The sequence below is a fragment of the Myxocyprinus asiaticus genome, chromosome 19 (genome assembly GCF_019703515.2).
Source record: "Myxocyprinus asiaticus isolate MX2 ecotype Aquarium Trade chromosome 19, UBuf_Myxa_2, whole genome shotgun sequence".
In the NCBI taxonomy this organism is placed as follows: Eukaryota; Metazoa; Chordata; class Actinopteri; order Cypriniformes; family Catostomidae; genus Myxocyprinus; species Myxocyprinus asiaticus.
Genome location: NC_059362.1, coordinates 14998209 through 15018645, shown reverse-complemented (window position 1 = coordinate 15018645; position 20437 = coordinate 14998209). Strand labels below are relative to the sequence as shown.

The 20437-nt window shown below is 35.7% G+C and overlaps 1 protein-coding gene across 1 annotated transcript; it reads right to left on the bottom strand.

Annotated features, from left to right (window-relative positions):
• Positions 1–9483: 9483 nt before the first annotated feature.
• LOC127410407 (uncharacterized) lies at positions 9484–19099 on the bottom strand. The gene is made up of 3 exons (XM_051645664.1): positions 18820–19099; positions 16212–16239; positions 9484–12232 (listed from the first exon to the last, which is right to left on the bottom strand). Exons 1-3 carry the CDS (start codon positions 19090–19092, stop codon positions 11853–11855), a joined length of 681 nt encoding a protein of 226 aa, XP_051501624.1. The 5' UTR covers positions 19093–19099; the 3' UTR covers positions 9484–11852.
• Between the last annotated feature and the right edge of the window lie 1338 nt (positions 19100–20437).

Sequence of the window (20437 nt, the reverse complement as noted above, 5' to 3'; positions counted from 1 at the left end):
TGCATCTCATTAAATTTCAGTTTGGAAGAAATGAATCCTGTTCTAGATTTCTCCTGATATGTTGCATTATCTCTTTGATATATGACAAATCAAACATCAAAATATATCAGAATATATTCTATTCTATTATTTTCTAACTGTCTTGAAAATGTTTTGAAAATTTGACACTATCTGATCATTTTGGAGATCTGTTTGTGATAGATATACGTGCCGGGTCTCTAAAGACCCGAGTATGTAATAATGTTTGGTGAAACACCCATCCATTTAAGGGTTAACCAACATCAGCGAGTAGTGTCTTCTGAATGTCAGCGAATATATTAAGACATGGTATGAAAATGTTGTTGTGTGATGTTGTTGTAAAATACTCACCTATGAAGCTGGCAGTCTTGTTGAATCTGTGTAGGCAATCCGGTTGAATTTCAGGGATAACTGTCAACTTCTGTGCAAAAGTGTATTAAAAAACTGTAATTTTTACTTGCAATCTACATTCAATATTTCCTTGCTATATGATCACTTATTGACTTATAAGGCACTGTTTGTAAAGCTGCTTTGAAACAAATATGTCTTCTGAAAAGCGCTATTGAAACTGAAAATTACAAAATGGAAAGCAATGCTGAAAGTCTCATGTTTCTGTATTTATGTACAGTTTTTACTGAGCACTTGATGACTTGAGTTTAGTAATAATTTTAGTCCTAACAGAGAGGTCATTCAAGCAGTCTGGCTAGTGCACAATGAATGAAAGCATGTACTTCATTTTCAATACATGTCACAATACATGTCACATACAAACCACTGAATGCAAAAGTTATACTACATTATTGCAACTCTTGTTACTGTTAGCCATTATCCACACTGATTTGTGATTCCTTACCTGATGAGACACGCTGATCCATATAATGCCTCCAATAAGCCCCACTACCAGGAGCATCAGGACAGCTACAAGGACCTTGAGCAGACTGTTGGAAGAGACCCGATCCTTGAGCTTGTGGCTGTCCTCTGAAATCCTCAGAGGTTCTACTGAGTCCTCAATATCACAGATGAAAGCTTTTGTTGTCATCCTGATTAACTGAGTGAGTGAGATGCTGAATGAACATCTCTTTGTTCTCCCAGCCTCTTTTATGCCCAGTGTCTGCCCACTCACTAAGAAGAGAGTTCCCTTACTGAAACCAGACAAATCACAGCCAGCTATGGCATGCCTCGATTGTGCATGGAGAACAGAGAGAGAGAGAAAGAGAGTTGGGATTACCCAAACACCCACACATGCTGGCAAGCATGTGCACGCTCACAGAAGAGTTAAACAGGAACTCTGCACTTAAATATCTCCAGTGCAGAAAAGAAACTATTGGACAAGTGTTTTACGATACTATAAAAGAAGAAAAAAGATATGAAAGCCAGATGTACGCTATTAGACCGCCACAGATTCAAGCAGTGAGGTTGTCCTTCTGGATCAGCTTATGTACAATACAAACTTGATGCAACCTTGACATATTGGCCCCAGAAAGTTTTTGGACATTTAAGCAGTCACTAAAACACACAAATCTTTGCATTACTTAACAAGATTTAAAAAAAAAAGGAGAAAAAAAGAACAGCATCTAAAAAAAGAGATTTGTTGAGTTTAAAACGAAACAACAATAGATATATTGTGCGTGGAATATGTTCATAGTTAAATTGATGAACTCCACCTGTGGTTACTCTGCTAAGACACCTGTGTGTGTTTGAGGGGAACTGACTTTATACATCTACTAAAAGTCACCTTGACACCAGTTGCTCAAAATTCATTGCAAAAATGGCTTAAGTGTATGTTTGTATATGTGTGTGTGTGTTTATATATATATATAGAGAGAGAGAGAGAGAGAGAGAGAGAGAGAGAGAGTGAGAGTGAGAGAGAGAGAGAGAGAGAGAGAGAGAGAGAGAGAGAGAGAGAGAGAGAGAGAGAGCCTACAATTGCAATGCTGTTAGTTTTGAGTTCTGAAACTTACAGGAGGTTTTTATAGTACAATGACCTTTTATATGTCAAAATTTTGATTTTTCAGTTCATGACCCCTTTAAGACAAAAGGTAAGTTTAGATCTACTGCTAAAGTGCTGCCATTGCATCTTGGTCTACCTTGGTACCTTGAAGGTACTTTGATAAAGACTTGTTGCTGAAACGTTGGTAATAAAATAAACTTGTAAGAGAGTGTGCAGTTACATATTTTTCTTTTGACAGTTTTTGTCCTAACTTGCACCTCCAAACTTAAGGCGTGCATTTGCTCAAGTGTCTCTCTAAAAGAAGAAATGTGAAGCTTATCACTTTATAAAAGCGCTTACATTAAAGCTTCTGTTAAAACATTTGTGTTATTTGAGCTTTAAAGTTGTTTAAATCATAATTTTTATGGTCATATTAGGGTTTTAGGGTTAAGGCATTGTGTCGTCATGTAAAACTGGCTATAACTTTACACAAGGTTAGTAAGCTGTTTTATCAAACTAAAATTATGTCACCATGCATAATGTTTACATCTTGTGGCTATACTTTTGAAACAGCGAGTATTTTAAGGTTTACGGATTGGCCCCATTCACTTATATTGTAAGAGCCTCACTGGACCCAGATTTGTGCTTTTTTTTTTTTTTTAAACAAAGGAGGCATATGCCTGGAATATTCCTTTAATGCTTTTACTTCAAGGGTTTCACAGACAATGTAGAACATCTCCTATACGGATGTTTTTGCACAGTGTGAGGTTTAGGGTAGTGCTATAATTAGATTTACTGGAAGCATACTACTCAATCCAATGATAAGCAGAGGAATTTGTGATGGTAAATTGTTGGTAGCATCACAAACATTTGTGCGAGTCCAGACAAATGAGAGAGTCTTTAATCGTACGCATTACTTATAATGTATTTTCATGCCAATGGTAAATCTTATCATTAAGCTATTATGACATTTTAAACACTCCTGTTACCTGAGTTACATGCAGTCATTTCAAGTGATGCTGTCTGGAGTGATAAACCCAGTTGATTCATGTGATCACTTTTCCAAAAAGTTATGATCTAATTTCCTGAAAGACTGTAGAGAGTTCAGACCTTTTCTATTTGTGACCACAGAGTGTGGGCCTTCCCATAAAACCAACAATCACATGAGATACTACTGAAAAAGGGAAGTTGTCTTCTGTAAAAGTGAATACAAATAGAAAGTACTCCAGTGATGGTTCACATTTGCTGTGTCATGTCAACCTCTTACATAGGCCTATGTGTACTCTCACTAGCCTAAAAGGCTAAAAGGCTTTTCTGCATTCACAATAACTTTCTGTCATAGTACCAGAAATGTGAAGTACATTTAAAATAAATAGAGATCAGGGGAATTTCCTTTTCTTTTCTTTTTTTTTGTTTGTAAATAATACTTTATAAATTTTTTTTTTTTAAATGGTAGGAAGTATGCTGTATATTAATATGTGTCAGCTAAATATTTTTCAGCAAATATTACTTGTTTATTATTAACATTTAATCACCACAGTAATCACCAGTTAAAGACTTGTTTACTATCTTGCAAGTTGAATTTTGATTGCATGTTCAGCAGGTTTTCTGGCAGAGAAAGAGGTGTGGGGGAGGTGGGCAGAGAGAAACGGTGAGTTACAAAGAGAAAGAGGAAACCTGAGGAAAACATTATTTCTAATCAGAGGGGGAATTCTCTTTGATTGTTGCATCATGCTTTAGTGAAACCCTTTATTTACAAGCCGTTTCATCATCACTGACAACATTCACAGTGTTTCCTCACTAGCCAAAGGCCAAACAAGTGTCACAGACTATTGAACACGCCCAGAGAAACATCTTCCCACGCATTCACATGTGCCTCCCATTCCACACACCTACAGTAGACAAATGTACACTGAATGCGCTTTCTTTCTTAAGAGCTTACAAACATCAACTCCATTCATTACTCTCCAAACAAGCTATCAGCACAATAACAAACAGTCAATGAAAAAATCTTTCTTTTACCTCTCATGTACAGAAGACAACACATTTCACATATAAACAATATTAAAAAGCACTGCAGGTTACGTACGGTTATTAATATGATTTGCTTGATGTAGTAATTAAATAGGTAATTATTAATTAAATTGATATTAATAGATTCTGGAAAAACACACCTGAATAACATCAAAAGAAGTGGTTTAAAAAGTATCTGTGACGAGGAGGAGGGTGGACTGGGCCGTGAGGACACATGGCCGGCCCTAAATCGGGCTAATCAGCCGGGAGGGGGATAAAGACAAGACAGAGATGCCAGTTCAAGAGAGAGACGCTCGTGGCCACGTTGTGTGTGTCTGTATGTTTTATGTTGTTTTAAGTTTGGTATATATATATATATATATGTGTGTATGTATGTATACAGGGCGGACTAGGACTAAAAAGTGGCCCTGGACTCTCTGGCCCAGAGTGGCCCACCAAACCCGTCCTGCAACACACCACACCATAACACACCGGCTCATTGATTTAATTTTCCGGCTCAATTTAAAATTTTTGTGATCTTTATTGACTGCTAGTCATGACATCCAGCCCCACCAGTGCAAAAATTGTCATAACTTTAAAACATATAAAACCACTATAAATGCGATGAGTGGATTTTTTTAGAGAAAGCATTAAAATTAAGCATTTATAGATCAGACAAATAACATGTCAGAAAACGTTTTTCTCAACATACAAATGTTAGGTTAAAATGTACATGAAAGTACAATGGAAAGTGTGTATTTTAGGTGCTGTGACAAGTCAGCATTTCTTCACAGTTTTTAAAGATCTTAATCACCATTCAAATTTTTTTCCAGAAGTGCAAATAAACTATTGTCTTAGTTAATATGAGGTTGTGGAACAACACGTATAATAATAACAGTGGCGATTTCTCAGGGCCAGCAAAGCCTTCTCTGCTGGCCTAACATGCCAAATAAATAAATATTTTTCATCCTTTCATTCTCAATCACCTTTTTGCCTATGTATTTTTAATCACTTTCCACTCTTAAATAATCTACAAAAAAATAGAGAAAAACAAAAAGTTTATCCAGTCAGAATTTATTCCTTGATGCTTACAAGCAAAGTGTGACAACTGTTTCACAAATCACATGCCCAAAGCCCGAAGCCGAAGCAGCGTGTGAGTCTGAGCTCCACCCCGTCAGGCCTTCAGAATTTCTACAGAATCCCTCAACACTGCAGTGAATAGGCATCTAAAGTCAAATTGTCTGATTCATCAGCCAATCAGATTGATTTATTTGTTCTTGGTGGGTGTGGTCTTTAGGATATGTCCCGGTCGAGGCCTTCTAGCTGGCCCTGAGTGACGCAATCACTACGTAACGTCATTTGAAAGCGAAGAGCGTGAGATCTGTCTGACGAGTCGGCTGTCATCACTGCTGTTACTGCCGTTGAGAAAGAGATCCTTATGGATTTAAAAACCTGAGATGTTCTGCATGATCGTTCGATTGATTAATTAAACAGGAAAGGAGGACTGATTTTCACATCAAGTAAATTGGTAAGTGCTTTTTGCATTGTTATAGCAACATCAGGAGTTTTCTAAGTGTAAATTAGGCTGCTTGAGAATTCAGTGTCGGATCAAGTTTTGAAAAGTAGTGTTGCGTTCCATCCAACTCGGAAAGTCGGATTTTCCAACTTCCTACTAGGAAAAGTGCAATGAAATGCATCTTGAAGTCAGAATTACAACTTGTAGGCTCGTGCAGAAATTCTCAACTCCGATTTCACCGAGATGCAGGTGCATGATGTCACACAAACATGTCGACACTCAGGGAGATATACAAAGTAAGTGATTCTTGCCATTAAGAAAACACACATTCACAATGAATAAGACACCCTATGCCTTTGGGCATTATACATTATGTCGCAGCTAACTAATAATACCAATTGACCACTTAATAATAATATATTATATATGTATATATAGCTATACAAGATCATAAAACGTGGTTTAAAATAGTTAGATGAAGAAAGTGTCACACAGCAGGACACTGATGACAATGCTTAAAATATAATGTTAATTACTCACATAACTACGTGTAAATGTTTATTTTAAAATATCAGTGAAAACAAATTTGGCCAGAATATGTATACAAATATAAATATATGTAAATAAATAAATAAACATACCTTTTAAAGTGTAGATCTTTGTAGATATTTTGCAGATTAATTGTTCATATTTTCACTCTATGCGAGTTTGTTGCGTCTTTATATCTGCAGTGTTTTGATTCCCAGATTATTCTTGAGGAAAGGTGAAAAGCCCAGTGATTTGACAAGCGCTGTTTCTGCTATCCTTTAAACAAAGTAAGCCTCAAAGACTCAAATAGCTACAAAGTAATATTTTTCATGACTTATTTTCTGCATTTTTATCAGGCATGAGCATTATTCAGCAAGCAGCACTTCTGCTCCCAGTGTGTGTGTGTATGTATATATATATATGTGTGTGTGTGTGTGTGTGTGTATGTATATACATATATATATATATATATGTATATATATATATATATATATACACACGATCAGACATTAAAACCACCTGCCTAATATTGTGTAGGTCCCCCTCGTGTCGCCAAAACAGCGTAGAGATTCTGAGATGATATTCTTCTCACCACAATTGTACAGAGTGGTTATCTGAGTTACCGTAGACTTTGTCAGTTCGAACCAGTCTGGCCAGAACAGAATTGCAGCTCACTGGATGTTTTTATTTTTATTTTTTTATTTTTTTTGGCACCATTTGGAGTAAATTCTAGAGACTGTTGTGCATGAAAATCCCAGGAGATCAGCAGTTACAGAAATGCTCAAACCAGCCCATCTGGCACCAACAATCATTCCATGATCTAAATCACTCAGATCACATTTATTCACATTCTGATGGTTAATGTGAACATTAACTGAAGATCCTGACCCATATCTGCATAATTTTGTGCACTGCATTGCTGCCACTTGATTGGCTGATTAGATATCTGAAGTGAATACATTGTTGAAATATTCATGCTGATGTAAGCATATAATAAAGAAATCAAAGAAAACTGTCAATTTACATCCTTTCATTTCAATGTTTTCAACATTGCTGATTAAGTGTCCATTCTCTTCTTATTTTTTTATGTTTGAAATTTGGATTCAGAATTCAGGCTAGAATTCTGTGGTGTGTTGGCTTAAACAAGTAAATAATACCACATTTTCTTCTTTGTGAATTCAGGTGATATCGACCTCTGCTTCTCAATCGTTCTGAAACTAGTTCAAGAGAGTGTCATACAAATCAATGCCAATCAATTACTTGACATTAACATGTACTGTAATAATTAAATGTTATCTTGAAAATGTGGTTACATTCTTGATAAAACAAAAAATTAATAAAAATAAAATAAACATATAGATCATTATGGTTGAAATCCTTGGCATTTAGTGAGATCTGCAAGTGAGCTGCAAGACCAACATTTGGTTTTACCACAGACAAAAGCTAATTGCACAACTACTCTTAAATCACCTGCGATACGCCCACAAACACATGCACAACAATTTGTTAGACTGCACAATCAAATGAATACGCTTTATTTGATATCTTAGTAAATCAGGTGGAAAGACTGGCACAATGAATCATATTATTTAAGGCAAACCTGAGTCCAAAGGTCAAGCATGTTTTACTAACATGTTGTTCCAAATCCATATGACCTCCTTATATTGGATCGCAAAAGGAGACTCGGTCACTATTCACTTTCAGTGTATGGCAAAAAGATACAAGTAAAGTGAATGGTGACTGAGGCTGTCAGAACTGTTGTGTGTCACGGAAGAAAGTCATATGAGTTTAGAACAACATGATGGGGAGTTAATGATGACAGAATTTTCTAATTTGGGTGAACTATCCCTTTAACACGTAATCTTACGCACTGGGTTAGGTTTTGGTTATACTTTTTCTTTGAATTTATACTACAGTTTAAGAACACAGAGTAATATGGTTAAAAAGATTCATGAGATGAAATGACACATAAAAGAAATAGTCAAGTTTAACAGCAGTCATCATAGCTAGTAATTATGCATTAAATATTTCTTCTCAATGTGTCCTAACCAGATACAACGTGACGTGACAAGTTTCCAGCATCAAGTAATTTTATCAGTCCTTATTTAAAGTGAAAATGCCAGCCCAAATTATAGGCAATCAGAACACATTAGATGTTTAATATAATGTAGGTGGGGCTATCCATTGTTATGCCACAGAAATAGAAACCAAATGATGTCAACATTTAAAGGAATATTCAGAGTTCAATACATGTTAAGCTCAATCGACAGCATTTGTGGTATATTATTGATTACCACAAAAATTGTATTTCCCCTTGTCCCTCCTTTTCTTTAAAAAAAAAAAAAAAAGCAAAAATCTATGTTCCAGTGAGGCACTTACAATGGAAGTGAATGGAGCCAATCTTTAAATGTTAAAATACTTACTGTTACTTACAACAATATGCGTGTTAAACTGATGATAAAATCACTTACTAACCTTTTCGGTGTAAAGTTATATCCAATTTTACAACTTTTATGCTACAAAAAAATAAAATTAAAAAAATAACAAAATTAGTTTTAAAAGAAGAATTTAAGTGCTTTGATTCAATTATAAACTTCAAATTTCTGCCTTTTAAACCCTCCAAAAATGTTCCCATTCACTTCCATTGTAAGTTCCTCATTGTAACCTCGATTTTTTTTATTTTATTTTATTTTTTTTTTTTAAAGAAAAGGAGGGACGAGCCGAAATTATCTTTTGAGTATTTAACTGCATTCCACAAAAGTTGTCGATTGAGCCTAACTTGTACTGAACCCGGGATATTCCTTTAAGACAGTTCTGTTCTTTTCAATATTGATACAAATAAAGTTGTGGAAAGCTATTAGTTCAGCAGCACTTATACGTAATCTCTGCATTCGGCCAAATTCAAAATGGATAAAAAGTGACCTTTTTACATTGTTAAATAGCTTCTCCAAACCTGCTTATGAACTTAAGTACGTCATTGCTCATTTATTATGTCATAACTGATATAGTTTTCTCTTTCTTTGACAGTTATTGGGAATAAAGGGTCTGTTGGGCAATAAGCACTGAGGTTTGCACTGTGTGTGTTCTGTGTAGAATTACGTCATTCCCCAGTGAACTGCAGGAAATTCTTCACTATGAAATAATGCAATCAAGCATTGATCATTCAGCTTTAGAAGGATAGAATTACAGTAGCATTTACATGACAGAATCACCTGCAACACACAAACAGACGAATGGTGATCACACATTCACTCTCGTATAAAAAAACAAACCCACCTGGCTGACTGGAAGCAAAGGGCATGTATAAGCAGATAAGACTGATACAGTAGTGGGAGAAAGAGACAAATAGTCAGACCCTATGCAACAGTTGAGGAAAATAATAACATAATATTTTTGTCTATTACAATAAAACAACTAAAATGCTTGATATTTGAACATATCACATTTTTTATTAATGGTACAAAATAAATCATTTTTATAACATAGAAGTGCAAACCTTTTATAAATAAAGCATCACTAAAAAAATTGCAGAAGTGATTTCATTGAGCAAGTCAGACTTTTGGGGTCACACTTGATATACATAAACATATTGCACCAAAAATGGGAAAAGAGAAACATGTGATTTGAGTGGTGTATACAGTGTGGTATATTTAAATGAATTTGTTCATAAGATATGTGGATAATCCAGGGTTGGTTTGTTTTTTGCTTTCCTTTAGTGCTTTAGTTCACCATCAACAATGATTGTTTGATTAAATAATATTAAATACATTTTAATTTCAATAAATACATTTTTTACCATTTTTAAAGTTCTGACAGTGCGGTTTAAATCCTTATGATACTCAAGGTTTTCCAATGACTGATTTAAATAAAAGCATCAAACATTTTTTTGTGAATACCTTCACACGATCGTAGACAGTTTACACAATTAAACTGTTTTACATAATTAAACATCATATTAACAACATTTGTGTATTACATAAACAACAAAAGCAACATCAAACATTTTAAATATCTGTTCCAAAGAGGAAACTGCAATATAAGTAGTACCCAACACAGTCTCATGACAACTTGTGATCATTCGTAGGGGATGGCGAAATCTTAAGATAAAAGAATTGTATGAATTTTAAAGGAATATTCAGAGTTCAAGTTAAGCTCAATCAACAGCATTTGTGGCATATTATTGATTACCACAAACATAATTTTGACTTGCTTGTTTGAAAAAAGCAAAAATCTGGGTTACAGTGAGGCACTTGCAATGGAAGTCAATGGAGGCCATCCCTAAACGTTAAAATACGTTTCAATGTGCATGTTATCATGATTTCAGTGTGATAAAATCGCTCACAAACCTTTTCCATGTAAAGTTACAGCCAGTTTTACAACTTCGTTGCCATGATGATGTAATGTCAACAAACCCTAAAATGACACGATTTAAACAACTTTACAGCTCAAATAATACACGCATTTTATCAGACGAATTAATGTAAGTGCTTTATACATTTCTAAGCTTCCCGTTTTTTGCCTTTAAACCCAGAAAATTGGCCTCATTCACTTCCATTGTAAGTGCCTCACTGTAATCTCGATTTTTGCTTTTTTTAAAGAAAAGGAGGGATGAGTCAAAACAATTGTTTGTGGTAATCAACACTGTCACAAATGCTGACGAATGAGCTTAACTTGTATTGAACCCGGAATATTCCTTTAATTAGAGACTTTCATTCCCATAGAGAACAAACAATCAACAAACAGGCATCAAATTTGAGCTAGCCTCCTATCCAACACTTTATTTTAAGAAAGGAAACATCTGTGAACAAATTTGGACACTTTTTTTTTTTTTTTTTTTTTTTTTGCAATACAAATGACTGATGTATGTCAATAACCTATATTACACTTCCCTTTTCTTGTTTCTTTCTTCCATGGTTATTTTCCATGTAAAACCATGGATAGGTTTAGGATTAGGTTAGGGGTTAGGCTTTATGGTTAGGTTTGATTTGTGGTTAATCTTGGGGAAAATCATTATAACATTGTATGTTGGTTAATTATTTTTCTCTATGGGAGTAAAACTTGTAAGTTTTTGTATGTGCCAACTTACACGATTTTGCCAGCTCGCACTAATTAATAAGACTTGTCATGAGACCGGGTTGATGGTAGCCCTTGATATTTCCTTCCATGTGCTAGGGTGTTTTTTCTGAACATATTGATTTTTTTTTTTTTTGTTGTTGACATAAATAAAATGTGAAAGACAAACATTGAGAACATTGTTAATAAGTCAGTATTAGAGAGCTGTATCTGGATAATATCAGAGGTTTTCTAATTATTCCTTCTCACAATAACAGCACTATATAAATAGATCAAAAATAGCTTCAAAATCAATTGCAAATGGTTCCTTCATTTAAAGGCCTTCTGTTTTCCACCAATTGCAGAATATCATTACATTCTTCAAAGAGCTTATGGAAACCTCACCAATCCAGATTCCAGTGAGATGTTTGAGGTGACAGCATTGAGTTTAAAACCACATCGTTTGCCACTTTCACGATACGATTTAGTGGGTGTTTCACTATGGTCCACGATCTTGAAGAAGACCCTGCAATCTTTGAAATAGTGTGGAAAACTAGACTTTTCCTCTTCTTCTATGTCTCTGAAGCTCTCAAAATGCTTTTTATAACCTCATTCATCTTTTTTAGCTTCACGATCACACCTTTGGTCAGGGGCAAAGTTGTGACAACTTACAGTACTGTGGCATTATCGTTATATTTCAAACTCAGCAGTGTTTACAATCATGATGAGGTGACTCGGTGACATCTGAATGGAAAAAATACTGTATATATCTTCTTGGTAACTTTAAGGGTCATGCTATAGCTTCTGTCCATTATTACCGGGTGGAGAAGGCTTTTTGAAGCACTGGGCTCCCAGCATGTAGTGCAGGCCTAAGTGGAGCTTTTTAATGTAAACTTCTGGATCACGTTTGAAAGTGATTGTAAACTCACTTTTTTCAGACAGCATGACCACACTGTGCGTCTCCTGGCACTCTTGCGTGTCTTGCATGCTCTGTAGTTGGATTGATCTACTTCCCTGTTCTATGGTCAGGTTAACTATCCCGCTAGTGTCGTAGCTCTTCACACAAGCCCACATATAGACAATGTAGGGTCCTCCACAGGATAGATTCACCTTATTATTATCCTTCAGGTGCATCTCCTGGTTCCAGATGACGCTGAATTTGGGCTCTGTTTCATCTGACACAAAGAAATGAGCATGAGATTGCTGTTCAAGTACCATAAGAGAAATTTGAGGACACAAATCAGAGGGGAAAGACAATGAGGCTCAGAGAAAAGGGAGAGAAAGGGAGAGTGGTAAAATTCACAGCAGAGAGCACCTAAAAGACACTTTTACATAGCATTTCTTATTTAAGGGATTGTTACTGCAAAAATGAAAATTCTGTCATCATTTACTCACAAACTCATATGACTTTCTTCCGTGGCACACAAAAGGAGATGTTAGGCAGTCTGTTAGTCTCAGTCACCATTCACTTTTATTGCATCTTTTTTCCATTCAATGAAAGTCCCTAACACTCTACACAACATCTATTTGTGTGTTCCACAGAAGAAAGAAAGGGTTTGGAACAACATGAGTGAGAGTAATTTAATACAGAATTTTCATTTCTGGGTGATCTATACCTTTAAATGTAAATTGCGCACTGTTTCTTTGATCATTTACAATGTAAGAGGTTAGGATAGGTTAGGTTAGTCTGATGCTATAGGAGAACCTTTTAAAGTTATTCTAAAATAACTTTTTTATTCTTCATAAAACTATCTATGTACAAATACATCTACCGGTGTCTCTGTCAACAGTTACTAACAACTGACAGACAATAATACACTACTTTTTTTTTTAATCAAAAATAGTTAACACTAACTCTGTTACCAACAATAAAATGTCTCATTAAAACTGACTTGGGAGCTTTTTACCAGGCCTACTTCATTATTTCTTTTTGAACTTTCCAAATGCATTTTATGTATGTACAGATTTGACAGTTTTAGTCTTGTTCCATAACCCAGACTTTCAAAATTAAACTATGAAAATCCATCATAAAAATACAAATTATTACATGTTTAAAACTATGATATGATGATCTAAAATACAAGAGTAAAATAAACATAAACCATTTCAGTATTTATTGTGGGAAAATGATTTCTACTGCCCAACAGTCTACAAAATGTTTGCCCCTATAATAAACTTTTTTTCACAATAAGTCTCCTATGATGCATAACGCATGTACATACACTCTTGGACAGTGTTAGTAGACAAATTAAAACAATTAGTGAGGGTAAAAAAAAAAAAATGTGTTCAATGAGACTTTACTTTCTAATTGTCCAAAGGGCTAAAAGTGCCCAAATTTGAAGAAGCATCCTGCTATGGTTATTACTATGCCAACCATCACAAATTATTAGTAGGAGTGACTGTTTACACGGATCAGTAATTTAGGGGAATTAATCCAGTATTTAAATGTAGCTGTCATGCTACAACTTTGCAGTGTGTTCTAGCCTAAAGAACCACATAGATAAGAACTCTATATAACCAAACATTCTTGATAACTGATTCGGTTCTTTGCTGCACCAACACTAAAAGAAATGATTTTGTGGTGAAATACATGAGTACATGAGTACTTTCTACACTGAATAAGTTAGTTTAAACATGAACTTGAAATTATTAAGTAAATTCTACATTTAAACATGTAAAATGAATGCTTTAGCTTATAAGTAAATGTTATTTATGATTGATTGTTTGTTATCTTTACAATGCGTCATGATGCATCAATCCTAAAGTAGGAAACCATGTCATATTTATTCGCTAATTTGAGTACATTTCACAGTAAATGTAATAAGTACATTTTACTTAACTGTTCAAAGCTGGTATTCACAGCATGCACATGGGCTTAAATAATTAATGAGCTTGCATGGTTTCAGTGTTTGCAAGTTTATTTACACCCATTTGTATTGTTGATTTTGTCAGTATGTTTGGTAACTTTATGTTTTTCTACTCAAAATGACCTGTTCAGGATAAAAAATATTATCTATTGATCATTACCGTCATCGTGTTTTGTGCACCAAGTGTTGAGGTACACGTGCGCAGCTCTGTATCATGTTTCTATTGCCAGTAATGCAAGATGAGGTTGTTTCATAGACTACATAGAATGCAATAAGCATCCCTGTGGACGACTTCTGTAAGTCATGTGGAACATGATTAAACGTGTTTATAAGGAAAGTTCAAAATGTGAAATGATCACATAAAGTTTTCATTTCAATTTTACTCAGTTTATTTAAGTACCATGTACACCATATTTGTGAGTATAAGTTACTGTATTAACTGAAATGTTTAAGTTAAATTTATTCACTTTAATCAATATTATGTCATGAAGTTAAGTAGATTTTACTTAATTTTATACCATTCAAATTTACTAAGAAAAACTGTGCAAAAACTTGCTAAATAAAAGTTAAGTAAATCTTACACTCAAAAAATGAATTAATTATATTTATTTAATTTAATTTAAGAAAGTTTTACAAGCAATTTATTTCAGTTACTTCTAATTAATTCAGTTTCATTAAACCAACATAATTTAGTTGGATTAGGTCAAATCAATTTACTATAGTTGGTTTAACTCAACTTTATTAGGATAATCAAAATTAGTTTTTTATGTTGGTCTTATGTAATTTTATTAATTTACTAAGGTTTATTTAATTAATTGTCTTATGCTGGTTCAAATTAATTTATTTTTTTAATTATTAGTATATGCCAGGTGAGCAAGTGTAAGGACAGTGAAAGTGTTGCACTGTCAGTTTGATAGCAGCTGCTTATAGCAGCCTGGCCTCATGAAATTTACGTGAACATGACAACATTTTGCAATTCAAAATATACGTGCTGTATATCACGTTTGTCTGCAGGTTTCTACTGAAATGTCCAGTTGGGGGCGCCAAAAGCAAGTAAAATGGTGTCGTATTCAGACGCTGTTTTTAGGTAAATTTTAGATATATTTATATTTTATAACATACCTCCCAAACCTAAAACTTTTGCCTGAACCTAACCAGTAGTGTTTTAAAATATAAATGAGACGTTTAAAAAAAGACATCCTTACCAAATTAATGCCTAAACTTAACCATTACTGTTTTAAAATATATATGAGAAGTTAAAAAGACATCCTTACCTTATCAATGCCAAAACCTAATCATTAGTGTTTTAAAATGCAGAAACTAAATGAAAAAGCACAGTTTTTAAAGCAACCACATAATTTTGAGCTGCTTCTATGACTGTAATGTCACGTGTCACCTTGAGTTCATGGCTGGATTTGAACCACGTCCTATCAGGTAAGCTACCACGTACAATTTCCGCATAGGAATGAGTGTATATATGTAGGTGAGTCTGTAATAAAAGCATTAAAACGTAATATTTTTCAAAAGATGTGTTTGAGAAAAAGTGTGTCGATATCATAACATAGCAGGTTCTGATTTGTCATGATCTGAGTGAAAGTGAATAAAACGCACAGTTGTTGCAGCATCTCTAGTGTTCATTTCTCCTGGAAACTGCAGGGAATTGTACCTTGAGACACATTTAACAAGTTTTGTAAAAATGTATACAGAGTCACGTTTTCACAATGAGACCGTGTTGGCTTATAGAGCTAAGCAGCATTCAAATCAAACGTCACTTTAAACTGTATGTACATCCTCAACCAAAGCACAAGCACCTGTCTTCACCACAACGGTAACCCCCCAAACTCCAGCCAACACTACTTTAAAATATTAATGTAGAAAATATTCATGTAGACCTTATTCAAATGGATTAAGTAAATTTTATAAATTTAATTGAATTTAATGTAATGAATTTAAATTAAGACAAAATGTTCCAGAATTGTGTTGCTTTAAATTTTTTTGAGTGTACTAGTCTTTTTAAAAGTGCACATAACCCTCAAATGATCATGTCCTCTCATCATTTCCTTTAGACCTGAGCAGATGACTGGCAACTGTCATTACTAGCGTTGATTACTTTAATAATTTTGTCATTTATAAACAGTTTCGCTAAGCTAAACTACTAGTTTGAATAAGATTATCGCTGCTCTTTAGTGGCACATTGCATGGCAGTCTATTTATGTGCTTTAACTCCTTATTATGATTAAAGATTTCTTTACACAACTTCTATTTGAAGGAAAATGGAAACACTTACGGATCGATTGAAGGAATATCCCTTTGTCCTGTGAAAACACAAAGAAAAAACATGTTTATTATACAGAAATGGCAAAGTTCAAAGTGATGAGTGATACTAGTAGACACATTCTGCCAGATGTGGAAAATTCCATCACCTGTCAAATTTACAGAATCACAAAAACACTTTAATTAACCAAAGTGAAAGTGCAGTTGTGGAACTTGTGGGCAGGGTCATTTCAGACCATTCTGGGGTAGCCTCCTCTTTGGCTATTTTCTATTAGCCAAACTATTTTCCAAGCAGTCAACTATTGTATGTAATTCATATAATTCCTCTTTATGTGTGTCTGTGTGTGTTGTTTTGTGTTGTGTCTTCATCTACACTCACTGACCACTTTGTTAGGAACACCTGTACACCTACTTATACTGTACATGCGATTATCTAATCAGCCAATTGTGTGGCAGCAGTGCAATGCATAAAATCATGCAGATACAGGTCAGGAGCTTCAGTTAATTTTCACATCAACCATCAGAATGGGGAAAAATATGATCTCAGTGTTTTCAACTGGGGCATGACTGTTGGTGTCAGATGGGCTGGTTTGAGTATTTCTGTAACTGCTGATCTCATGCGATTTTCATGCACAGTAGTCTCTACAGTTTACTCAGAATGGTGCCAAAAAACAAACAACATCCAGTGAGCGGCAGTTCTGTGGACGGAAATATCTTGATGAGAGAGGTCAAACGGAGAATGACCAGACTGGGTCGAGCTGGCAGAAAGGCTATGGTAACTCAGGTGACCACTCTGTACAATTGTAGTGAGCAGAATAGCATCTCAGAATGAACTACAAGTCGAACCTTGAGGCGGTGGGCTACAACAACAGAAGACCATGTTGGGCACTTTATTAGGACCATAGTGTTCCTAATAAAGTGCTTAGTGAGTGTATTTGCTTGCTTATTTTCTGTGTATTCTGTGGCTTTGTTGTGTGTTCATTGTGAAGTTGCAAAATTAAGCCATATCTGATATATCAATGTTAATATATGGGGTTTATTGACATATTATTTTAGTTTATCTTCTACGAATTGTAATTAGATCAGATACAATTTGTTAGAGGGCGATTTTAAGCTGTCATATGGTCAAGTTGCAACGTTCAGCGCCTATGGAGCACATTGCAAAATTTCACTTCAGTTATTTCCAGGTAGATAATGACAAACGTATACACTGTATTTATGAAACCAGACCACATATTGGTACCAGACATGTGTCAAATTAATATGAAAAATACTTTGAACCACAAGTACATTTTCAAAAGTTTGAGAAAAACCAAAAAGTCTTAGTTTGAGCCACACTTTCCCCTGTTTGTAGGTTTGAAATGGAATATCCAAGTGGTCTCAAAAACTGTCTGACAAATAAAATGTAACAGCTTCAAAAGTAAGGGTGATCTGCTTAGCCATTTAATGGATGTTCTCCAAAAAACTCAAGACTGAACTCAGAGATGTTAACAGGGATTTCCCAAAGGGGACATGCCAAGGCATGTCACATTTTGAGAGGTAAAGCATGACCACGTGAGACAACACTAATCTACTTTGTAAAAGTCTTTCAGTGATGTATGAATATCTGCCTCTATAATAAACTCAAGGAACTTCATCTACAAGTCATGGGGTGGGGGGTATTGTGCTTGGAATGATTCTTGTGGGGTTTTAAAATGATAAAATTAAGAATTGCCCATGCAACTATAATAAAGAAAACGTCTCCACACACAATCATTCAATCAAATAGCCAGAACACTGATTGACAGAAAGTGTTTTTAATCCTGTTCAGAGGAGCTACGAGTTGGCACGCTCACCAGTGAGTTCTGAATGTGCGTAATCTGCTGGTGTTGCTTATTGATTTTAGTGACTTAATGACAAAGCGGTAAAAATGTAAGAGAACATATCGAAAACGGAGAAATTACCCAGATATGAAGTGGTGGTTAATGCCAGGACTTATCTGTGCTGGTGATCATAGACAGCAATATCATAAAGTAACACGACTTAAAAGTGTGTTTTGAATTTGCTGCACAGGAACACGGAATGAATGAAAATCAGCTGCGTTACGTCCACGATGACAGCTGTCCAGAAACTTTGACTGTCCTGTGTATTAGCGATTTCACCTTAAACGACTACAAAGATGTACAGTTTTCTTGGAATTTGGAATGAGCCATAACAGCGTAAAAAAGGACAGATTATAGATAACCTTTATATGACATATTAATTCAAAAATAGGCCTAATTGAAAGGCAAACACATAACTGCAATCACAGCACAATGGCATACATTAACTGAATCATAGCGGACAGTTTGCACTCGCCGACAGGGGCTGCTTGGTGCACACATTCTGTCTGTACTGTACTGTCATGTCAGACATGTGCAGATTAACAAAACACTTTCACTCCGGACTATATGATCGACTCTGGCTCTCTTGTTTATGGTAGAGTTGTTTTGATGTATATGGTTGTTGTTTGTGAAGCGCTGTGAGCATTGGAAAAGCGCTATATAAATTAAACTTATTAGTATTATTATTATCATCATTCACAAACACACTTTCAAGCGATATTACATACCGTACAGAATTCAGATTAAACAAGCGCTTACCTTATTGGGTTCAGAACTGTGGTGCAGGTAGAAGTAGATGCTGATGGCAGCGCAAGCAGCTGTTAATAAGCTCTGGATGACGAGCACCGCTACCGCTTTCCTCCGCCCGTTGCTACAACGACAGCGGGCGCCTCCGCCGCTCTCTAAACTCTCTTGAGCATCCTTCGAGTCCATCCTGACTGAGTTTAACGGCCCTGAGAAGAAACTTCGCGCTTTTATAAACATAGGCGAAAAAGCGGAGGAGGGAGCAGACCGAAACCCCGAAGAAAACATCCCCTTCAAAAGCATTGAGCCAAGCGTCTAAGTGGAGGATGCTCTAGTTTAGAGTGCGGTAAAGTTCGTTTTCTATTTAACATTCGCGATATGATGTTTTTTAGTTGAGACTGTGCAATTGGGTTTCAGTTTCAAATGTGTTTTGTTTATCTGAGTGTGCAAGTTTTTTTTTTTTTTTTTTTAGTCTGTCATAGAATACTAATGAGTCTGTCTATATCACAATTGTTTAATTCATAAAAAAAAGAAAAAGAAAAAAAAGGGGGGTATAAATCAACGAATATAGTACATACATCATACTGCATGGCTTTATAAGTGTGGGTCCCAGGTACAGTGCATCCAGAAAGTATTCACAGCACTTCACTTTTTCCACATTTTGTTATGTTACAGCCTTATTCCAAAATGGATTAAATTCATTATTTTCCTCAGAATTCTACAAACAATACCCCATAATGACAACGTGAAAGAAGTTTGTTTGAAATCTTTGCAAATGTATTAAAAATAAAAAACGGAAAAAAAAAAAAAAAAAAAAACCACCCACACACAAGTACATAATTATTCACAGCCTTTGCTCAATACTTTGTTGAAGCACCTTTGGCACCAATTACAGCCTCAAGTCTTTTTGAGTATGATGCTACAAGCTTGGCACACCTATTTTTGGGCAGTTTCTCCCATTCTTCTTTGCAGGACCTCTCAAGCTCCATCAGGTTGGATGGGGAGCGTCGGTGCACAGCCATTTTCAGATCTCTCCAGAGATGTTCAATCGGGTTCAAGTCTGGGCTCTGGCTGGGCCACTCAAGGACATTCACAGAGTTGTCCCGGAGCCACTCCTTTGTTACCTTAGCTGTGTGCTTAGGGTCGTTGTCCTGCTAGAAGATGAACCTTCACCCCAGTCTGAGGTCCAGAGCGCTCTGGAGCAGGTTTTCATCAAGGATGTCTCTGTACATTGCTGCATTCATCTTTCCCTCGATCCTGACTAGTCTCCCAGTTCCTGCCGCTGAAAAACATCCCCACAGCATAATGCTGCCACCACCATGCTTCACTGTAGGGATGGTATTGGCCAGGTGATGAGCAGTGCCTGGTTTCCTCCAGACATGACGCTTGCCATTCAGGCCAAAGAGTTCAATCTTTGTTTCTCATGGTCTGAGAGTCCTTCAGGTGCCTTTTGGCAAACTCCAGGCGGGCGGTCATGTGCCTTTTACTGAGGAGTGGCTTCCGTCTGGCCACTCTACCATACAGGCCTGATTGGTGGAGTGCTGCAGAGATGGTTGTTCTTCTGGAAGGTTCTCCTCTCTCCACAGAGAAACACTGGAGCTCTGTCAGAGTGACCATCGGGTTCTTGGTCACC

Coding starts and splice junctions, on each gene's coding strand:
- LOC127410407 (XM_051645664.1), bottom strand. CDS start 19,092: ATGTTTTCTTCGGGGTTTCGGTCTGCTCCCTCCTCCGCTTTTTCGCCT. Junction 16,240..18,819: donor ACAGTTCTGAACCCAATAAG/GTAAGCGCTTGT, acceptor GTGTTTTCACAG/GACAAAGGGATATTCCTTCA. Junction 12,233..16,211: donor GATATTCCTTCAATCGATCC/GTAAGTGTTTCC, acceptor TCTTTGTGTCAG/ATGAAACAGAGCCCAAATTC.